Source organism: Colossoma macropomum, unplaced genomic scaffold (genome assembly GCF_904425465.1).
Source record: "Colossoma macropomum unplaced genomic scaffold, Colossoma_macropomum, whole genome shotgun sequence".
In the NCBI taxonomy this organism is placed as follows: domain Eukaryota; kingdom Metazoa; phylum Chordata; class Actinopteri; order Characiformes; family Serrasalmidae; genus Colossoma; species Colossoma macropomum.
In genome coordinates this window covers 11281834-11305516 of record NW_023494786.1, presented here as the reverse complement: position 1 = coordinate 11305516, position 23683 = coordinate 11281834, and the positions used below count along the sequence as shown (strand labels likewise).

General features: G+C 38.2%; 1 protein-coding gene across 7 annotated transcripts; it reads left to right on the top strand.

Moving 5' to 3' along the window:
• The first annotated feature begins 1457 nt into the window (after window positions 1-1457).
• scn3b (sodium channel, voltage-gated, type III, beta) lies at window positions 1458-20500 on the top strand. Of its 7 annotated transcripts, none has more exons than XM_036560853.1 (7): window positions 1458-1591; window positions 10617-10715; window positions 12331-12518; window positions 12834-13059; window positions 15439-15577; window positions 17547-17637; window positions 19246-20500. In XM_036560853.1, the coding sequence occupies exons 2-6, from the start codon at window positions 10661-10663 to the stop codon at window positions 17608-17610; spliced, it is 672 nt and encodes a 223-aa protein (XP_036416746.1). In that variant the 5' UTR covers window positions 1458-1591; window positions 10617-10660; the 3' UTR covers window positions 17611-17637; window positions 19246-20500. The 7 variants fall into 7 exon arrangements, with proteins under 7 accessions (XP_036416746.1, XP_036416731.1, XP_036416752.1 ...); XM_036560838.1 differs by having other exon boundaries at window positions 10612-10715; XM_036560859.1 differs by lacking the exon at window positions 1458-1591 and adding an exon at window positions 9889-10215 and having other exon boundaries at window positions 10620-10715.
• Window positions 20501-23683: the final 3183 nt, after the last annotated feature.

Sequence of the window (23683 nt, the reverse complement as noted above, 5' to 3'; positions counted from 1 at the left end):
ATAAGTTTACTTAACTTAAGAAAATATGTGTTTTTGAAATGACAAATCTTAATGTGATTGATTTTTATGCTTTGAGACACATTTACCTCAAAACAATGGGATCTAGCTGCTCACCATGTGGTCATGAGAGACAGGGATGCAGTGTCAGTTCCTGCTCTAAAATGCAGGGGTGTGGCTAAAATGAGGCTCCGCCTATGAACTAAAACTTTTTGTGTTTCGAAAGTGACATAAATACCTGGGATAGCAACAAATTTTTTTTTATGTAAAAATTAAATTCATGATAAATCTAAATCTTTAAACTTCAAGAAATGAAAAAGATCTTTGAAAAAACATGAAAAATATAATGAAATTGTAAATTGTGTAATATTATATTCACAAGTTGTAATTTAGGGATTAGGGTTTGGAACAGCCACCACCCAATAGAAAGAGCCCTATTATACAATTATTTGTATATATTTAGCTTATTAATAGCTCAGTTAATGTCTTGCTTTTAAATAGATCATAACAAATTCCTTGTAAATATCTAAAGTCATACTTTTTTTTTTTTGGTGGGACTGCAGTTCAAACTAATTCAAACTAATATGGGCATGTTGCCGGCTACAAAATGACACATGACTTCAGAAATCTATGAGAAAAAGAAATGGAACTGAGGACTGGAAGACACACTACAAAAAGGTGCATTACCTTCTTATGGCAAATACTTTGGATTTGATTTCATCATCAATTATAGAAAATTATACTTTTTGACCAGATTCTGACAAGCACAGGCTCCCAAAATATCTACCAAAATATGTATGTATTTGCAGACCACTGGCCCAAAGTGAGCACTTTGGATTCACACATCACTGGCAAACCGATGCTGCATCTTTATGGAGCCATTCCGGGCGATATTCTACAGCAGTGTGCTGTGTACTCATTAAGCTGCTCCCCAGAGGCTGGCTGATGCTGGAAGGAGAGTATTCCACCAGGACAGCAGACCGAGGACAGATTGGGAAGGGTCAGCTGGAGTAATCCTCGCTCCCTGTATCAGCTCTCCAGCCCTGCGCCATGGGCCGCTACTGAAGTGGGATGATAGACCGGAGAAAGGTCCCTTGGCTGCCTTCTGTCTTACTCCTTTATCTCCTAGATTAACCGAAAGAGTGGGACCACTTGTCACGGCCAGGCTGTCCAGCCACTCGACATACCTTTCGATTGCTGCTGCTGCTGCGGTCAATGTCACAGTCCTTGTTTGCCTTCTGTTCTCGCTGTTGGTTTAACAGGTACAGGCATTTGGAGATTGAGCCGTTTACATTTTTGTCAACAGGTTGTCATGCTGTTTTTCCTGGGGGGTGCGGGGTGGCGGGTGCGTGGGCTGCCTGTTATCATACCTATTTCTGTCCTGGCTCTCTCCATTACAACACAGACAGCTGCAATACTGCAATACCTGAGAGGACAGCACTTGAGTGAGCTTAAACACGCCCGTCCAGTTCTCAACGGGGGGTAACCACAGCAGTCAATGGTTTACTGGGTCTAATTTTGTGCCGATGGGGAATTTTATGGGGATAGAAGCAATGGAAGAGTAATACCTCCATTAGAAGAGGCCCTTCCTCCAGTAAGTGTTGCTATTTATTATTCATGTCATCTAAAGTAAATGCCTTATGAATAAATTGCATTGATTTATACAGTGCTATTCTAGAAGGGGCTGCTGGAATGAGAAGTCTGTTGCTGTGTCTCTTTTTAATACCCATTATGTGTAATACCACAAAGAATACAAGCAAACACTGAACATTATATCTTTAGAGGCAAAGCTCATAAACAGGTTCAACACATACATGTAAAGACAAGCTCAACGCACACAGTGAATATGTGCTATATCCCAGACGGATTTCAGCCTGTGATGTGTGATGCAGTGGTTTATTTTCAGGCAGGCCCATCTGTTCCACTGACTTAGTGCTGGATTTATACACTTTAGTCTATTCCGGTATTGTGAATGCTGTGCAAACTATCATATTAACATAGATGTACTTTTGTCAGTACAAGTACAGTGAAAATACTAAACATTTAAAGGTAATTTTTCAAGCACCTTAGTTCACCATTTTAACAAGTATATGAATCACAATTCAAATTTCTCAGTTGATTTAAAGAAACAAACTTTTTTTGTATAATATTCTGTTACCGCTACAGTTTATTGTTGTTTTGCAGGATAAATCACAGGTCTTTTTCTGTAATTCTTATAATTTCTCATATTTTGTATAAAAATTCTTCATAAAAAGGAGAAGAAACATATTCATATACATATTCATTTACAGTGTGACTAACGCAGAGAAGTAATACACATGAGGGCCACCGGACTTCACTTAATTTTAGAGTTGCCCCATCAGTATGGACATGTTGTAATCATGTAGTAATCTTGAAATCCCTCCAAATCCCTTGAAATCTGTTCCCTTGTTCTAGATACTTCCTTTCACTGGTCGTGCTCCATTTGACCCAATCCTTGTCCTATCAAATTTATCCGCAGCCCTGTGCCAAAAGATTAACCCAGGGTTTCAACTCTGCAAAGGCAAATGTATACAGTCATATGCAAAAGTTTGAAAGGTTAAATATATATTTGTTGATTTTGTAAGTGAAAACAATTCTCTACAGGGAGAAAACTTAAATGTGACTCAAATTTTAGTGCACAATTTCTATTTGTTTGCTGAGTTTAACATATTGGGAAAAAAAACAAAATACAAAATGTGCAAAATATGCATACATTTAAAGTGAAGTTACAATCTTGAGTTTGGGTTTGTGTTCAGCACTAAGAGAAACTGCTGTTAAAATGTGTTATTAGTCAGAGCTGGTCTGATGAGTTGATGCACTTGAGAAGCGGATTCGTCTGGAGGTTCTTGGCTTGCCTGAAACAGAGGAAAGTACTCAAGCTGAAGATGACTGTGACTGAGGATGGTAGATGAAAGCATTAGTCGCAGTATTTAGACTGGTGATACTAGACACATTAGAGTGAGAGATTTACTGTGCTTACTCTGATTGGACACTGATGAGGTCAACGTCCTGCTTAACCTGTTCAATTCACCAGATGCACATTGCTTCCTCTCGGTTTCTTCGCTCTGTAATTTAGCTACAGATGTGAAACATTTTCAGTAGAGGCAACAATTAGGAGCATAAATCTCTGATGTCAGTTTGATTATGACAAAGTGCATGATGTAATCTTAAATGTCACCATGATTCAACTCATTTCGATTCTATCTTAGCTTTAGGATCTATTTAAACACACTGGAGGAGCTATTGACACAGTAGTGGAATATAGACAATAAAAATCTAAACCGCCTGAAAATTTTTGCCAAAAAAATTAGCCCCTACTTTACTGAATGATATTACAACTAGGCCTGTGTAGGTAACAGAGTGGAAAATAACCAAGGTAAATGGTTAAACTAGGCTGGAGGGTGAGGGGTTTCCTCCTTCCTACCCTTTCGTCTGGTAATTTTTTAACAACCTCCAACTCTGAAGTGAATGCAAGAGCAAATACAGTGACAGCATGTGAGTTGAAGCTTAATGCATAAAGTTTGTGAAGTACAAGGATAAAATAATAGCACAGTTCAGTAAAAGTTGTGGTTGTCGTTTAAAGTCATCTTTGTCAAGCTCCAATCACCATCTATTATCAGCTAATCCCAATCAGCAAATGGCTCAGCTGATCAGGTCTTTCTGCTGCTCTCCCTGTCTTAGGTTTTCCATGTATGTATATGGAAGGACAGGGAGGTCCCAGAACAGAGCCATACCGCCAAATATAACTTACTTCAAATATAAACAAAAGATTTTCTTTGACAAAGTGGTCCTGACTAAACTGCATTTAATCTAGTAAGAAAGAACAGAATTGTGAACAGCAAACAGATTTGAGAGTTTGTGGCTGTTTAGTTTAGCCTTTTTCCTTCTTCTCTGAATCCATTTACTCTGATGCCACTTGAAATGACCCGTTTCACCTGATGTACGAGAGCTGAGACATGTTTTTATGTACGTGTTTTTCTGGAGAAATGAAGCTGTTTTGTCAGATATCTGAAACCTGGTGCTGTGGTGTGAGGATGTCCTAATATGCACACTGTACCATACTGGGGGTTTTTTGTACAGGCATGTACAGGCCACACCAAGCAGGTTTTACCAGCGCAGCTGAATTTCTAGAACAATCTTATCTGTGTTAGGTACAATAAATGTGGTATTAATGTAGGATATCACATCACCCAACATGTTCTAAGGTTCAGTTGTGTTTGCAGATGGGAATACTGGTGTCTTGCTATGGTTTGCATGAAATAGGTCAATAAATGATTGCCTTTTTTTTGTCTTTGCTACGACTGGAGACCGTTACCATGGTAACTTGATTAATCGTAACTGGGTACAAGCCTAATTGTAAAATAACACTAGATTCTAACATTCCAAAATCAATTCAGTTGAATCTCAACCTTCAGATCGGTTCGCCTCAATTCATCAATGTCTTCTTACACCTCTAGCAGAAAAGTAATAAAACAATATTGCTTATTTGAGTCTACAGTGAAACCTACCCAGGACCAGTGGGTCGTTCAAATCACAGTTGTGAAGCAGTGAAGTATGTACTGGCTTTGACGGATCACTACTCTCTGCAGAGAGAGCAAAGCAATGCGATAACCATGTATACTCATTAACAAAGGCTGGAATGAAGTTTGTGGCAATCTGGTCTGTTTAAAAGGGTTTTGTCAGTTTCTTACGTCTGACATTGATGAGAATGTATACTTCTCTTTGGCTTAGGACATCTGAGGCTGGTCCACCACTGTGGCGCTGCAGATGCATCACCTGGCCATTTAAATTTGCCAGGTCTATCTCAGCTGGCATGGACACAGAAATTGTCAAAAAATATAGTCATTATCATAATCATACGCCTACACAAAACAATAAGGACCATTAGCTGGTTTATGATGAGGTCTATGATGAAAATACATTGACCTAAACACCGTGAACATGCACACGAACCATACCTTCATGTTCACAGCTGCACTTCACTTTCATGCAGGCTAAAAGGGCCACCGTTTTGCACTGAATGTTGAAGAGGCTTCTTTGTTTATCTGTAGATTACAGGCAAACACTGTACATCCATATTAAAGTTCATTAAAGTCACATATACACTAGGGACCAGATGTATAAGCCTCAGTATATCAGGCCTCAATGTCTAAAAGGTGAATTCATCTAAGGTGCACCCACCGCACACAAACAGCTTCTATAATCTCCATAAAAGCATTACACTTCAGCAGCCGCACATGAGCCTAAAGTCATGTTCAACACATTCAATGCCAAGCATCGGCTAGAGGGATATAAAGCCTCAGAGCATTGGGCTTGAGTTCTCTGCAGTGATAGAATAAGTGGCCTTAGTGATCCAGAACTCATCAACAAACATCAGTACCTGACCTCACCAATGCTCTTGTGGCTGAATGCAATCAAATCCTCATAGCAATGTTCTAACAGCTAGTAAAGTAGAGGAGTAAAAGCTTTTACTGCAGCAAATAGAGGAGAAACTCTCTATTAAAACCTATTTTTCAGAAGAAACACTGTATAAGCACATGTCTACAAACCTTTGGACATATGTTGTACATTATATCTTAAATTAAATGATGTACTTCACACATAAAAGAAATAAAAGCAGCACTTACCACCATACAGCACTGTAATAAACATCTGTAGTCTGCTTGACGAAACAAGGCAGCAACTCTACTTAATAAGTGAAAGACCAAAGTGCATGTTATTCACGGAGGCGTAGGTGTGTCACGCTGGTTACTGTCACCTGACTGCGATCCACTGGGGAGACTAGCATATTCTGAATACTATTGGCTGACTTACTTCACAGCATTCAGCATACTATACAAATGCATAAGTTATAATTAAAATAACATACAGAAAATGTATAATATATTGTATTTATATTGCAGAATACACTGATAATGTAACATATATTCCATTTTCATAAGGGGAGACATTAAACTGTAGGATTGCAAGCACCTTTGTGTGAGCTCACAAATAAAGAAGATACTTAAACATTCATATATGCACTGTTTTCATGGTATCACAAAAACAATAAATAGGGCTGTTTTTAAAGTTTAGTTTCCATGTATTGACTGTATGGACTGGGGAATGAATAATACAGTTTGAATCTTTAACAATGCTTGTTTTTTTATGATATGGGCCCTTTAATGCATGCATTTCAAGCAGATACTTAACATGCATAATACATTAACTGCACACAAGCAGCCCTGGGTTATTTTGAAGAATTTGCTAGCATTACCCAGATGTCTGATAAGGCACAGTGTAGTTGCGCTGTCTCCTGTGTTCTATGTAGTCTACCTAAGGGAACTCCTCTCCACATGCATGACTCACCATATGGTGAGAACACAGCAAGATCATGTTGGTCCAACAGTATCAGTAAATATGGAAATCATAACCACTATTATTTATTCACTTGTGCCAAATCTAATATCAGTCCAAACTAAAAGACGTAGGAAAAAGTCAGACACCACCTTTCAATTTTTCATTAAACACAAATTATTCATTTGTCCACATCAGGAAAAAAAACAAAAATAAATTATACAGAAAATTGTACAGAAGCCTCAACAACGAAATATAATATTACATTTTTCAGTATTTAGTGTGTCCACTTCTTGCCTTTATCACAGCCTCCATCTTTTTTGGTAGACTTGCTTTCACTTGCTTTCACAGAATTCAGCAGGGATGTTTATCCACACCTCCAAAGTTCAGTCTTAGCAGCTGGTTGTATTTTCTGCTTTTCACGATCTAAATAATCCCAAACCAGGGTTACTATAGTTGTGAATTTTCACACCTTTTTATTTGTATTTACTTTTCATTTTGGTTTTTGATTCCAGTTTAATTTCAGTGAGTCTTAAGGGTAGTTGATTAGTTTTAGTTTTGTTTTTATCTAAAACTAAATGTTTTTTTCTCAATAATTCCATTTCATTTTAGTTAGTTATGCTGTGAATGGTATAGTTTTGATTTAATGCTTTTGAAAACTGTTTTTATTTTTATTATAATGAGCACATTTTTACTGCTCGTTTTCATTTTAGTAATAGTTTCAGTTAGCTTTAACAACCCTGTCCCAAACACATTCAATGTTGTTGAGGTCTGGCCAGTTCATTGTCCTGAGAACACCAGAAGCTTCTTTATTTGATTTGAAAATTATTGAGTTGTCTTCTCACAGTACTGTAAATATATTACATTTTTGACAATAGAAATATAGAAAAACATGGTTGGACCAGGATTTCTTATTGGGTTGGTGTCCACTGCATATTGTTCACAATATACACTGTAATTGTAATAGTAATAGCAATATTAATAGTAATATTAATAATAGTAAAGTATTGTGTGTACTGAATGGTAGATTGAGATTTGTGGTCCACTAAGCTAATGACAATGAATATCTGCTGCATATTGTGTCTAATATACACTGATAGCTGTTTGCATTTCTTGACTATAGTAGTATCAGTCATGATAATAGTACATGTTTTGTTTGTCTTGCATGGTAGATTGCTATTCGCTGGTGTTTTAGTCTAATACACAGACTAGCAGGGTTCCACACTCCCCTCCCAGGCGAGGGTATTACACTGGGCTGCTCAGCGCATGCTGTTGCCCTGCATCGCTGTTGCCATGGTTTCCCTATCTCGTGGATATGGCAACCACCGTGCCTGCCATTTTTAGTCTGAGCCGAGTCTCAGCCGGCTGCCAGCGCCTGGCTCCCTCAGCAGCACACACCACTGCTATTGTTATTACAGCACATTAATGCCATGCCACACTAAATTAGACCACACATAATCTCTTCCACAAATTGTAGTTTCAAAAGAGGTCGCATCAATAAAACCAACAACAGCAAAGATTGGGTTTGCTGCGTTGCCAGGAAAATGAATAATAGATCATTGCTATTTGTTTATGTGAGGTCAGTATTAAACAGAAACCCTCTGAATTGAAAACGTAATCTCAATGATGAAATCCTTAAATCCTTGACTCTAACCTTTGCGCTAAGCTCCTCTTGGTTCCCCATACATTAGTACCTAGTTCAGATTAAGGCTAGATGTTAGCACTGAAAAGATTCTCTCCAATCTTGAGGGCCTAATCAGATATGAACGTAAGTGAAGGTAAATCTGTCTAATCCGCCTACAGCGCTTAGTAAACTGAAGCCTATGAAATACTGTTATAAAGCCATATCACCATGGGTGTTAATGCATGTGAAAAGGTCAAGTATGGATTACTGGGATGCAGAGAACGAGGGATTTTATTCATCCTAAGCCTTATTCGTCACTAAATGTGTGTCCTGTAGCATCCACACATTTGGACTGCATGCAATTGAAAAGTATACATTAAACTGAATTTAGTTGAAGTTAGATTATTTACGTCAACCAATGTGAGGCCTGTATAAAACATTCTCTGAAAATAATATTATATTTTTCCCATCCGAGTCCTCAAAAGTCACTCTGTTCTGGTTATAACTGAAGGCACACATCATTTATGTTCAGTGTGACTCATGAAATAATTGCCGTAATTGCAGTGAAGCTGCTCTCCTAGGTGAAGTGCGACTAGTGTGTGGGTTTGAACGCTGGTACAATGGACCCCTGCTTTTAGAGCTCACAGAAGCTTTCCCATAGAGACTGCAGCTAAAGCACTCTAGGTTCTTTATGCTCGGTTCTGTCTGAAGTGACTGGGCATTAGATATCGGAGCATGGACGATGCTGCTGGAGATGCTAGCTGATGTCGGAGGGATAGATGCTAATGTGTGCTTCAGTGATGTGTGGTAAATGTGTGGGGCTCTGACTAAGCTTCCTCCTTCCAGCAGCTTTACTGTGTTGCGTAATCCCTATGACATGTGAGCGTCCGGATCAGGCCTGCTGCACCTAAAGAGCAATAACACATGCAGCACTGTTGGACCATAAACCAACCATTGGATGTGTGTATTTATAATGGGTTTTTTGCGGGCAAAAATGCAAAACAGCCAAAGAGAATGCTCCGGCTACAAAGGAAAGTGACCGAATGACCCAAGTAATAGACCAAACGTACATGGCACAAATAGCAGAAACCTAGTGAACATGGTCCAAATAGCCAGAAGCAAACGTACATGGTAACCAAACATACATGGCCCAAATATTAGAAAACAAATATGCACGTTGCTCAAATGACATGTACATGGCCTAAATGATGAAACATATACATGTATACATATACATGGCCCAAATGATAGAAACCAAATGTATATATTTAAACTCTAATGTGTTAAATCTTATTGTTCTGCTCCAATATGACAAATAATGTTGAATTGCATCTTGTCATCCTGTGAGAAGGATGGCAATGGACTAAGACTCTCATTGAATGTATATGCCAGAACCTGAGCCTCAGATGTTTGGACCCACGCATTTCTACAGTGCCTGCAGATCCAACCATTTGATTTCAATGTAATGCAAAACAAAATGTGCTAAAGTGAAGGTTTAGAGTAAGTTAAATAGGTTAAATCTGTAAATGAAAGGGTTATATACACACTCTGAAAACTGATGTGCTAAATAACCACACAATTACTTGTGTTCCCCGTTTCAACACTTTTTTGTCATACTGTTTTCTGATTGAACACATTCTGTGGTAAAAGTAAGACAGAACGTGTTATGTGTAACTGGACACAGGAATATTTCGACATATTTTGTGTTACTTTAAACTGAACACACTGATATGTGTAGTTGGAGACAGAATGTGTTGTTTTTAACACATCTGTTGGAGCGTAAGAGTAGAATTAGTCCGATTCAGTTTTGATCCTCTTGCGCATGCGCAGTTTGGGGAAACGACGAGCACCGTGAGTGGCTACTTAGAAAAAAAAACAAAGAGAGAGAGAGAGAGAGAGAGAGAGAGAGAGAAAGAGAGAGAGCGGCGGTGAAGAGAAGAATCGCTTTTGCTGTTCAAACGGGTGTAAAGGAAACTCCTACTGACTGCTGTTTTCTCACCGTTCGTGATTTTATTCGAGTCCGTTGAGTTTGGAGGCGTTTTTGTGTGTTTTTTTGAGGATTTTTTCTGTGAGGAAATCTCTGGAATCCACAGGTCTTCGTGTTTCAGTTCCTTCGTCTAAACGAGCGGCGCTACCATGAAGGAAAAGAGGAGGAAAACAGAGAGCACACCCTCAGTTTAGCCCTCCGAGTGGGTTAGTAGGAGAAGGTCTGGATGTTGACTAGTCTGTCTATCGAGGTACGATTTCAGTAATGTTACTTCACTATTTCAAACTTTCCTCTCGAAAAAACCTGTTTTTGTTCGCGGCTTGTTTGGTAACGGTAACGGTCAGAGTAACGGTTCTTCAGCTCGTCTCAGTTTAATCCGCCTTAACGTGACTGTTCATTTCCTCAGGAAAAAAAACTGCTATTGTATGAAAACTGACTATTTTTAGAAATAAATATTTTTAATTGTGGATTTTGTTCAGAGGATGGCTGTTGCTGTCCATGGTCCTGTAGAAATCGCCTTATGGCTGATTTTGGACTTTCACTCAGATCCTCAACGTCAACACTCACGTCAAATGATCTGCTTATTTTCTGTCTGATCTCGTTTCTACAACATTTTGACGTCTTTCTTTCGCTCTGTTCACTCGAGGGAAGCAGGGAGACACCCAGGCCAGGACGCCGCCTTCCCCATTACAAGCATGATAGCTCAAATGAGGTCTCTGCTGCGTATTCTTTCACTTCTGATACTTGCTGGTAAGTCTTTGGTTCTGCTGTAGACTAAAAATGATATTGAACATACTTCATTCTCTGCCTCCTTTAATGTGTGAATATTCTTTCAAACACGTATTAAACGTAGTAAAACGCATAGTAGCTCATGGCTTATGTTGTAAAAGTTGTCATTGTATCAGCTGTGTTGGGTGTTGAAAAGACTTGCACGCTACATACTAAAAAAGGTGGTTCTTTATGGGTTCTTTAGTAAAGGGAATAGTTCTGTTTACAACCATGAAATCTATATAGAACAATTACATGCTAAAATGGTGCTTTGCATGATAAAATGGTTCTTCAGACTGATGAAGAATGTGTTGCATATGATTTAATATAGAACCTTCTTGAAAAAAGATCTATATAGCACCAAAAAGGGTTCTTTTATTGTTAAAAGCTTGACATCATAACAAAAGATTCTATATAGAACAATATACAAAACATTCTTCATCAGTCTAAAGAACCATTTCACCATGCAAAGAACCATTTAAACATGAAATGGTTCTATATAGAGCACAGAACCATTCCCTTTACTAAAGAGCCCTTGAAGAACTTCTTGAAGATCTTGTTTAAGAGTATATGATTAAGCTAAAATCTTTTTGAGAGCCTTTTCTTCAGATTCAAATCACTAGATATTAAAATATACTCATAGTTTGTTTGCCCACATTTCACCATAATTAAAGTAGGTACAGACATATTGTTAACTATATGCAAGAAAGTTGTCCTACTACAAAGTCCAGTGTGCTCACTGTTAATATTACAGTGGGTTATTCTTTCCACTGGTACTGTCTTCAAACAAATGTAGTGATGTTGTTTATCATTTTATTTAAGCTTAGTTAGTGGATTCTTGTGGGCCAATGTTTCCATCTGAGCCTTCAAAACGAGAAGACGTGATCAATGTTGACAGTATCAGCTCGGGGCTGTAGGTTATGTAAGATGGCCTCCATTTCAAACAATGGCACAAGAGCCTGCGTTCAGAGTGATGGCTATGGCTGGCACTCCAGAGCGTATTTTAATTTCCACATCACTGAGCTGCGCTCCGACCCTCTTCACTGGGGCGAGATATACTGTCCTTATTGCATTTGGGCCTACAGTGGCCAGGGTGGTCTGTCTGGACTTAGGTCAGGCACTGTGAGGACAGGCTGATAAGCTCAAATAGATTTCGCTCATTCTGGGTTTTAGACTCATAATGGATAATGATATTGCTCTTCTGTTCTCCCTTGACAGAAGTAAGCCTCTGAAATAATTGACCTCCTTAGCAGATGAGCATATTGAGGCTAAATGTTAGGCAGAAGGAAGAATAGAATGTGTGTTAGCTCTGCCTTTTGGATCCTGGGTGCTAGATATGATCTCATCTCTTAAAACTAATACACAAGTTATGTTGTTATGAGAGTGAGAAACTGAAGGGAGGGTTCGGACTCTGACCTTTAGGGGTTATCATGACCAGCAGTTGTGTTTTTTAATATTCAACTGCTTGGCTGAGCATTTCTCATGAGCTATTTAGGAGTCTTTGCGTAAGCAGCCTGATGAAGTTGTCTGGGCCTGGTCTCTGTGCTGTGGATCTGATTTGTTACGTGTGGTAATTCTCTCTGGTCTCTGTCTCCAGTGCAAGAATGCAGAACAGTGTGTGTGGATCCGAATGCACAAGCACAGAATGAAATCCAAACGGAGGCAGTGGTGGGGAACCCCATGAAGCTCACATGCATCTCATGCATGAAGAGAGAGGAGATCGAGGCTGTGACCAAAGTGAACTGGTATTACAAGCCTAAAGACAATAGGGATTTCCGCCAGCATGTAAGCACATCATGCACCTATGAGTTCTATCTCCAGATGGAACTTTATCCATAACCCAACAGAGCCCTTTTTTAGTAAATGTTCTACTGTTTGGTAACATTTCAGTTCACTTAGTTTTACAGATTTCAGATTCTTAACCGATCTGGGCTTCAGACTGTTTTTGAATTTTGTCGAAACTTTCATTAGTAAAATATTCTGTCCTGTAAAGCTGTTATAAACATGTTCGTAATGTATTGTATTAGATCATTTTTAGAAATCTGGTACCGAATTAGTTACCTCTTTATACATGTTTATTCCTTTCTCTCTGTGCATTAGATCTTCCTGTATGATAGCAGGCCGCAGGATGTGGAGGGGCCGTGGAAAGGCCGTCTGATGTGGAACGGCAGCAGAGACATGCAGGATGTCTCCATCAGCATCACAAACGTCACAATGAATGACACCGGCTCATACGAGTGTGTGGTACATCGCACATTTTACTTCAACCTCTATACCCCTACCTTTAGTAACAACATCACAATCAACCTGGTGGTAAGAGAGACAGGTAAGTTTACACACCACTGAAGCATTATTTTCCGAGTTTACGCCCCCAGCTGGCCATATTTTAACCTTACTTTTACCGTCTGCACTGTACTGTTGAAAGTCTTTTGTGTATGGTTGTGCTTTGGCCTCATCTTTAATCAGTCTACTCAAATACATTATATGTAAACTTAGATATGACTGAGTATCATCATACGATTTTCTTAAATATGACTTCACTCTGCCCAGCAGTGCCTTTATGTTATTTGTGTTGTTCAAGTAATAGTACTCTTTGTTCTGTTTTTTTTTTATTATTATTTACTGCCTACTGCTTATTGGAAGGCAGTTGTTTTCAGGGGATGAGTTTTATCTAGCCAACCTGTTACTACTGTTTCTATTTTAAGGGGTAATGTACAGATTCTGGCTTGTATACTATTCTGTGGATGCCTGCCTTGAGATTGCTGAATGCACAGTTTCTCCCACTTCAACCGAATATACTTTATAAAATGTATATTTGTTTCTACTTACTCATGCAACCACAACGCATTATCTCTATCTGTGTCTCTGCCACAGGTTATTTGACGCACAGATAGAAATAGACAGTGCTGTATTTAAGTGGTGGATTTAGAAGTTGCCTGGAATTATAAAAGAGTTAATAACCACAAATGTACAGTACAACTCAGCTTTCACATTTCATGCCATTTTCGTGTAATGCTGTTAAGTGCAGTGCACAAACTAACAAGCCAACATGACTGCAGAATTAAAATACGTTTGTTAATGGTTTCAGTATTAAATATGTCTTCTGATTGTTAACTTACCAGCAAATCATTTTCTCTGAATCAGACTATCTAAGGACTTTCTCACATGTGCTGCACTGTTTGCGATGCACCATTAAAACAACAGTTGTCAACTTTTTCCTCTTCAGGCAGAACTTTTCAAGTTTGAGTGATGTAATCGCAAATGAAAATCTGTCACATTGTGTGGCCGCTGTTCCGCTGAAGATGATAAAGTTGAAAAGCTCTGTGCCATTTTTCCACTCACTGCTCACCTAGTTTTTGTTTGTAACATCTCAGCGATCTCCATGCGTTTCATTATTCTGAAAATAATAATAATTTTTTCAAAAGCATATTTGAGCATGGATTGTCCAGTGAATATATGTGTGCATGAGAATCACCACAGTGTGTTTAAATGTAGGTACAGAAAAGGTGTAATTTGCAAAGCAGTGTTAGCATTGTTGGCCTTTTTTAATCTGGCCTTTAAACACTCCACAAACAGCAATTTGTTGGGCCATTGCTGTATGGAGATTTTAGTAGGGGTGGGCAATATGACAATATGATTGTTATTGTGATAAATTATGCCATGTTATGTCACAATACTCCTTTTCGAACATATCAAGGACATTGTCATTACCTAAACATCACTGATCAAGTGCAGGTTTCATTACAAAAAAAAAACAGTCTAATTTTAGTCCCATTTTTCCCCATTTTATTGGATTTAGTGCAGAAATGTTGAATAAAAACCACTGAATTCATAATTTTAATAGTGTTTCTAACTGTGGCACTGTTGGTTCTTATTTGTCCGTTTTAACTAATCACATCTCAAAAAAAAAATTGTAATATATATTGTGTGTGGTGAAAATGTCTTGATGTATCTTGATGTTATAGTTTTTGCCATATCGCCTGCCCCTGTTTAGCTGTTGTGTAGATGAACCTTGAATGAACATGTTTCAAAATGAGAATTCCACCATGCATGAAGAGACACTGAAACATTCTGCTCAGATTTTTTTGGTCATAAAATGTCAGTGAAACTGCCAAATAATTCATCTTTGTTAATTCACATGGTTACTGTATTCTTAAATTGAATTAAAACAACATGTAACAATTGGTCTTATTTTACCAAAAAAATCTGGCAGACATTTTAATATTGAGTGAACCTGTTACCTTTGGTCATTTGAGTAGTTTTTACAAACTTACTTATGACTGAAGGCAGTTTTTAAACCATTTAAGTAAACCGAACCATGTCTTGGACTGTTTGTTTATGGACATGCTATAGTTGCATAAGGCATCAAGTTTTTTGAACTATGCCTGATTTTCCTCGGTGACCATTAACAGAGTAATCATATCACAAGATGTATCATAGGATGCAATATTGTTTTTTTCTTATTATAGTATTGTGGCATGATGTATAGCCCTAAACTTGGAAATGCTATAACCCAGTTTCTGAAAGAATTAATTCTAGACCTACTACACTGTATGTGACTTGTTTCTTGTGTTCTTCTCTTTATTTTTAAGATACATACTTTCACTGTACATAGTATAGCTAAAAAAATTATAATTCTTAATCACTCTGTGCATTTCTCGAATCTACACACTAATCAGTTCTAAATGTATCTTGTGTGTATCAGAGATTAGGGACTCTACAGCAGTGTACTCAGAGATCATGATGTACGTGTTGCTGGTGTTCCTCACCTTCTGGCTTCTGGTTGAAATGATCTACTGCTACAGAAAGATCTCCAAATCAGACGAGCAAGCACAGGACAGCGCGTGAGTATCTAGCTTTCACATGAGAGAGAGAGAGGATTTCCTTCCTTTTTTAAAAGGGATTACGAAACTTAATGGCAACATAGTGAGTATCTGTCAGGTAGGTTGTAAAACTGCCATTTTAATTGTGATGAAAAGCTAAAATGGCACTGCAGAAATATTTATGTGGTCAAATTTTCATGTCATATTTCATCTTAATCATAGAAATAGAACTTCGTGTCATAGCATACAAACAAATTTCTTGTAAATTAACATCTATGATGCAATAACAATCTGAGAGCTATGAAAACTGAAGAGAGAGTGGTACACTTATGCACAAAGATGTTGAGTCAAGCATATACCTGTAAGTCAAAATTAATGCCCACAGTATAAGAAACATAGGTTACCTCTTTAATTAATGATCTATAATGATCGTGCAGGCACATGGATTAAATACGTTTCAGGTCTTTGTTGCAAATTCTGGAATTTCCAGTGGAGACATGTCATTCTCACTTGTTGCAGTTATGCGATGGCCGTTGAAAGGAACGTATACGTCTTATGTCTCCCACACCAATGATATCATGCTGTCATTTGGTGTGTCTCAATTAAAGTAATTAAAAGAACTAAAACAGAGAGCCACTGTGAGTGAAGACACCTCACACACTGAGAAGCAAAACAAGTCTCAGGCCATGTACAGCAGCGTTTCGTTCAGTTGTGAAAGTGCTGTCAAATATTCCCGTGCATTTTTGAACTCTAATAAAAGACAAAAAGATTGTTATTTTGTTTATAGTCAGGTATGCCATGTATTGTTATCCTGCTCAGCCTGTATATTACAGATGATTTTCAACACGAGTTTACTATATTGTGATCAAGTTGCAATGATTTTATTAGCTCTTACTTTTTCTTATCAACACATCTATCATTAATTCGCTATTTTGCTAAAATGCACACAGTTGTATGCAAAAGTTTGAGCGTCCCTGATGAAATGAGATTTTGTTGATTTTCAAATAAATAGAAATTGTGCACTAAAATACAGAAAATTGCCATATTTTGTTTCCTGAAGCAGGCGTGTTAACTTGTTTCCATATAGAAAATCAACAAAATATGCAATTCATCCAGGGGTGTTGAGCATTGTGCAGATCTGAATTTCAGTCAATGGAAAGAAAAAACTGCCATTATAACAAGCTATAAAACTGAATCTCTATACTGTATATCTGTCAACAAATAAAGCATTAGACATCATGAGAATATGGTAATTCGGGATACTTTCCTGTATGTAGACTGCAGACCAATGTCAGACCAAAACTGCACCCATGTTGCAGGTACATAAAATATGTGTTCTGACTCATACATAGAACTACAGTCTGCAACATAGACCAAAATAAATGGCATTGACTCATTTGAAAGTTCAGCCATTAGCGAGGAATTCCTAATGCTTTCTCTGTTAGATAATGAATCCGTGATAGACCATGACAGTACAAACACACACCGACATACACACATACACAATGGAAATGCATCCATCTGAAGTGCTCTAGATGCATTAGTGAGCCCTAATCATATCAGTCATGTAGTGCAGACAGGAAACACTACTGGACCCTTTATCTGTCCTAATCAGATTCTGCACTGATACTCATCCATTCCGTACTGCCATCTGACACAACACAAGGCCATTGCAAACCCTTCTTTGCGCTCTAGCACTTTTCTTTCCATAATTGACAGGTTTCAGCCATTGTTTTGTGTTTTTGTTTGTCAACCATATGTTTTTATTGCTGTTTTTATTGCTGTTTTATATCCCTGAATGCTGGAGAAACACTTCGATTCCCATGAAGGAAGGGCAAAAATGGACTTGCCTGATGTCCATTTTAGGATTGTGCTGGTTTTTGTACATTTGCACTGATTGCAGCCCTTCAGAAGGACCCTAAGTTCAATGGTGCAATAAAATTGCACCATCTTAGATTTTGCCTTTTTCTTTGTACCCATGTTTCTACAGGACAGACTACCTAGCCATTCCTTCTGAAAATAAAGAGAACCCGGGTCCTGCAGTAACGGAATAAAAGTGGTTGTCTCACACACACGATACGGTATTTTGAATTTACCTCTGGCTTTACCATGTCACCTAACCCTCACCAACACCAACTCATCATGTTTGGCTAACCGAAACATCCTCCACCTCTGTCTCTTTCCTTCATCGATCTGATCTGTCCTGACAAGCTGTTGACTTGAAATTCCATCCATATCCTCTCACGGCTGTCTGCTCCAAACGTATGTTCTTCTCCGTCTAATAGTGAGCTCTTTCCACCATGTACTAACACAGCATTTCTCACGGGCCAGTCAAATAGGAGGTGAAGTGCAGCACAATAGCAGCAATGTTGACTGTAGAGACCATGGGCTGCTCTCATGCCTGATGACATGGTTGTGTATGAGTAATCCTAGCTTCTATGTGGGAATGGCCAAATAGGATGTGCAACAAGGAATCACACTTGGTGGCCCATCAGTAGTGCTCTGCTTTTTCAAATATCATCTAAGGTTTATTTATTTATTTATTTTTTTTTGTGGCAGGGAGCATGGAGTGGCTTATGCTCTTTTAATGAAATCAGTAGCTGCGGCAGTTAGACACGCCTGGTCTCATATTACTGTTGTGGAACATCTCTAGAGAACCCAGGGAAAATAACAGGGTGATAGATTCTAGCAAGCTGTATTTATCTTTCATTTGGGTGTGCATATAAAGAATCTAGTTAGAGGCTACATGCACTGAAAAAGTGATGCATTGAATTTACTTGATTTAAAGGTGTACATGATTTGCAGATAAGATAATATAATACATTATTATAAAATACATTACCTCTAGGGATGCATGATGATAGAATCATATTTGTATAGGCAGATATTTGCTTAAAAACAAAGAATCACTGGACAGATGTTTAAATATGACTGACATTTCAAACTGACATTTAATGACGTATTTATTATATTCTGGAAGAGCAGAACGTTTATGTGACGTTGGGCTACTGAGCTAGAATATTTATGTTCATTGTACTGCTTTTGTAAGTAGAGAAGGGCAATATGATTTTATTTTATTGCTATTGTGATATAAAATTTGCTTGTGTGAGCATATCATGGATGTTGGTGACCAACTGCATATTTTATTACAAAGACAGCAGAGTTAGTCCTATTTAACTGGATTTAGTGCAGCACAGTATGTAAAAATGTCGATTAAAAATCATTGTACCCAGAGTTTTTGATGGCAGTTTTTAAATGAGGCATATTGTGTACGTGTTGTGTATCAAAAAAATGTATTCAAATATTGTGATATGATATTTTTGCCATATCGCCAGCTTCTATGTGTAATCCAATACGGTGTTATACTTCTCAGTAATGCTAATCCAAGTAGATGTAGTCCCAATTTCTGGCTTTTAGAAATGTTTATGTACTGGTATCGGCAGATATGTACATGAAAATTACTGGATATTGGCATCAGCCCACATTTCCCATAACAGTGCATCACTAATTACATCCACACATCTTTCAGTTTAGTTACATTTGGCAATAGTTATGTTGATGTTATATATAGTAAGTTCAGTGCATCACTGTTTTCACTGTGGATAACGTGCCACCCAGTCCTGTAAGTGCCAACAGGAGATAAGTTATTAACACTGCAGTTGGAATACTGACGTTATTTTCTATTTCAGATATTGATGATTCGTCCTGGCGATTGACTTGAAAAGAGGGCGAGAGCTGATCTTTGCAGGCACGCTGCCGGTGTGAGAGCTGCCCTGAGATAACACAAAACCTGCCAAAACAAATCCCTGTTGTCTTTTTCATGAGGCAAATTCTCCACTGCATCATTACCCTCCTCTGTCCCTGTGTTTCTCTCACTCCCTCTTTCTCAGTGAAGAGTTACACACTATTAACCCCAGAGCGAAACGAGGTCTTGTTCGTGTTTCCTCAATTTTTTGCCTTAGAGGAGATTACAACATCCAGAACGGCAATCAGAACTAAAAAGCTAACGTGCTGCCTATTGACGAGAAACGTACTTGCCTGATTTTGATATTCATCATAATCTTCAACATACCCAAAAAAGCCTTTCACTTTCTTTGATATACTCTCTTGATATGCTCCTACCATTTTGATAGAACGAAAGTAATTTTGGGGGGCTATGAGCCCCCATGTCTCTTTTATAAAAAAAAAAAAAAAAGACTTCCACATCCTAGCTTATTGTACTCAGCTTATACAGTATCCTATACACAACTTAATGCTTTCATGTGTGAATGAAACTGAATATTGTTTACATCCTAATTGTTGTTCACTGCCAGAAACTTGCCTCTTCAAGTTTCTCAGCCGCTTGACCGTGAGCTTTTAGAGTTGAGTTTGTGTACATGTGAAAAGCCAGTGACAGTTTTTTTTTTTCTTTTCCGTTAGAGCCTCTATATCAGCAGTGGTAATGTGTACTGTAACCATGTTGAAGTCCCTTACTGGTATTGATCATTGCTCCATAATGCTCTTTGGTGACTTTGTACTCACTACTACTATTACAGGTACTGTGGACAAGTTGTGTTCTGTGATTTGCCTCAATTTACACTATAAACAGCTGTTGTTCACATGCCGAATAGACTGTTTCTCAAGCTATAAACTGTCTGCATTACTGTTCACAGACTCTTTGTACATGAATAGCAACACAATCGATGTGACTGGGTGGATCACACAAGGTGAAAATTGACTTGTGGATGCACACAGTTGATATCTACTTTGACAGTTATAGTGTGCAATAACTGCTTAATATTTTTTTTTCTTTCCTCTGAACTGTTGCCTTTTGCACTGTTTTATAAGAAGCTGTCACTACTAAAAGACAAATGTGACTTGTTTTCATGCCCTGTCCAAAAGGAGCTGTATAACTCTTGTGAAAGCTTGTCATCTAATATTAAAGCAAAGCCGTATATTCTAAAAGCTCTTGGTTCTTCAGTCTGACTGCTTTGACAGTTATTTTGGTTGGTCCTGCCTCCTGTTCCAGATTTGAGCTAGTATGTTGTTTGGGTTTAAGTTGCATTTCATCACATTACTTTATCACAGAAGTTCAGAAAATAAGGCTATTAGCTGACACTGCTGCTAAACTACAGTAAATTTCTTACTGATAATCATTTCAGTCACATAGTGTGCGCTGCCTGCCCCCCAACACTAATGCACTTCTGAAGAATCTAATTTGCTGGTTGTGGCTGAAACTAGACTCTGCAGGAAGGTAGATCTCCACAACCATGGTTGGTGACCTGGAGTATAAGCCAGTCATTTATAATGCAATTGTTCTATCTGTCTAAATAGTTCAATTAGCAGGTAGACTGATAATCTCAATCAGTACCCCATAAATTGCAATGAGATTTTCCTCACAGTCATTAAAGCCAGTTTAATCTACATGCTTCTTTCAAACTGAATGGACACGATTCATATTAAGCCATTGCTGATAATCTTGTGGTCTATGTCTCCCTCTGTTGCTCAGAGGATTACAGTTCATGTGGAATTTGATGCTCCAGAATATTCTACTCCAGTTCTCAGAGATCTTGCACCATCAGGTTCATAACAGACTTGGAGAGCACAAGCAGCACAAGAGAGCAAAGTACAGAGAAACTATACTTAAGTGAAAGTATGGATACTATCTTTCTCAATTAAAGGTGGAAAAATGGATCCAAAAATATACTTGAATGAATCAATATTTACATGCTCAGGTATATAAAAAGTAAACATGTTAACAGATAAAATTGAGAATCAGCACATTCAGTGTTTTGGTTGTTTTATTTTTTATTTTTTGGAGTAATGTTGTGCACAAGGTGATCACACACTATGTAACCCAGACTAACGATTCTACCTGGTCTCAACAAACTGCAGGTGGTGCAACAACTGAGCAGTGATACTGGTCAATGCATAAAGACAAAATAGCACCGGTGTGGATAGTTTAATTTGTACACATATGAATTAAAAAAAAAGAAAAGAAAATGCATTATACCTCAACTGGCAAGAGAAAAAAATAAGGAAAAATTCTGGTAGCGTTTATTGGAATTGCCCACTGTATATGCTTTGTAGATGTTTATATTGGCTTCAACTAAATACTAAACTCAATTTCATTTTCTTTAACCCCAAACCTAACGCTCAGTCTAACCTTAACCTTAACCCCAATCCAAAACCTAATCCTAACCCTAGTTCTAAGGCTAACCCATGAACTAATCCTAATCCTAACACTACTGAGAATCAACTGACTTTCAACAGATAGTTTGTTAATAATCTGACCTTCTCCAAATGAAGTGAAACTAAAATCTCTTCGCCCTTGAGCCCTGTAATGAGTGCTTTGCAGGTCTAAATGAAAATATATGTAGTAAAAAGTATACTTTTTTCTCCTGGAAATGTAATTGAGTAAAGATACAAATATTTAATTTCAGTTATTCAAATATTCCAAAATAATACTACATACAATGAAGTACAGTTAAGCATTTTCTACCCTTGCCCACAAGTATGTAAATATACACAAAAGATGATCTGCTTGCATTATAGTATGTAGCTTATGGAATTTTTGCTACACCCACCACTGGATGGCAGTATTCTCCTTCAGACAGAAATACTGTCCACAGTGTCAAACTTTGGGATGGGCTTTTCCCATTACGCTTATTTTTTCTCTCATTAAATCGTTCAGTACAGAGATTTAATCAATGTGTTTTTGTCCCCGCAGACACCTACTTGTTACCTGCTCTGATAAAATATACCGTACAGCAGTCTGTATGCAGCTCAACTACTTAATCTACGTTAACTCCAATCATAAAGATAAGAAGTGGTTTAGCCCCATAACAGAAGAGCAGAGTAGAGGTGTTGAGAGATCGTCACATGCATATGAACTAATGGATAACCCTCAGGACATGACAGTTGTCTGATGTTTCACTGGCACCTCCCTTAACAGCATGTGGCCTAGACACCAGTGTATGTAACCCAGAGTTACCTCCTTTGGCCTTCTGAAGTGGTATGCTCAGCAGTGCTCCAGCAGTGGAGATTAAAGCAGAATGGGCAGGCAGGCAAAGATGAGGCGTCTGATTAGAGGGAACTTCTTTAATATTCTTCACAGTGCATGCATTCATTCTCCGCAAGGCTGATTTAAACCTAGACAAACTCTGGCTACTCACACATCTCTGCTTAGACAACGGAGACAAGACGAAAGGGATATTGTTCTTGTCCTTAACAGCGGCGCCTTTATCTGCTGATAGACCACAAACACACTCACACAGATAGTACGTTAACTCTAACCGTGACCAATCTAACTGAGACTCAAAAGAAATACTGTATTCTTTTCCTCATTTTGTTGTAGTTCCAGCACTCTTTGAAATACACATGTGAAGACTATAAACAAAAAAAAACTTTATTTGATCTATATATGATATGCTTTGTTCTGTCATTTACTCCTATGTGAAGAAAAAGTATTTTTCCAGGTGTTGATTTTGTATGCTAACCATCAAGGGTCTTATTGGCTATCTTGGTGGAGGGGTAGAATGGGGGTCTAGCCACTATGCAGTGTTCAAGCTCAGCAATGGGTACAGCTTAAGTCCTTATAGGAAAGTCTGTTGCCATCTTGGCAAAGTCCCCAGGCAGTTATATCCACTCACACAAGACAAAGACTTCTACTTGTCTGAATGGAGAGAGACCTACAACAGAGGTAAAAAAGAGGTCATGTAGAGTGTTTCAAGTTACTCTGTTCAATTTACAACCAATCAATGTGTGAAATACAAGGAGTCTGGCGGGTCTGAGACCTCCTAATTAACCTCCTGAACCCTCTGAATGTCTGAAAATGAAAATTCTGAGGGATCTCTGAAAATAAACTTATTGTGATATTGTGTTTTTCTGAAACTAGAAAAGAGCACTTCCAAAAGAAGAATTGTTAGACAAAACATTTTGCTGCTGTTGAAGCTAGCATCAGTACTGCTATAGCGAAAGAGTTAGCAGACAGCCATCACTGGAGTTGCCAGTCAGCATGGGCACCCTGAATACCAGTGGGTAATTCACACACTGCAACCAGTGAACTGTCTCCTCTTCCTTTATAATGTCTCAAGATGCTCAAAATTAGGCAAACTGTGATTCTGGGTCACAGTTACTACAACTCCA

What these genes read in the sequence shown, in the direction of transcription:
- scn3b (XM_036560853.1), top strand. Translation starts at nt 10,661, where the DNA reads ATGATAGCTCAAATGAGGTCTCTGCTGCGTATTCTTTCACTTCTGATA. An exon ending in TTCACTTCTGATACTTGCTG is followed by an intron (nt 10,716 to 12,330) that starts GTAAGTCTTTGG and finishes CTCTGTCTCCAG; the next exon opens with TGCAAGAATGCAGAACAGTG. An exon ending in ATAGGGATTTCCGCCAGCAT is followed by an intron (nt 12,519 to 12,833) that starts GTAAGCACATCA and finishes TCTGTGCATTAG; the next exon opens with ATCTTCCTGTATGATAGCAG.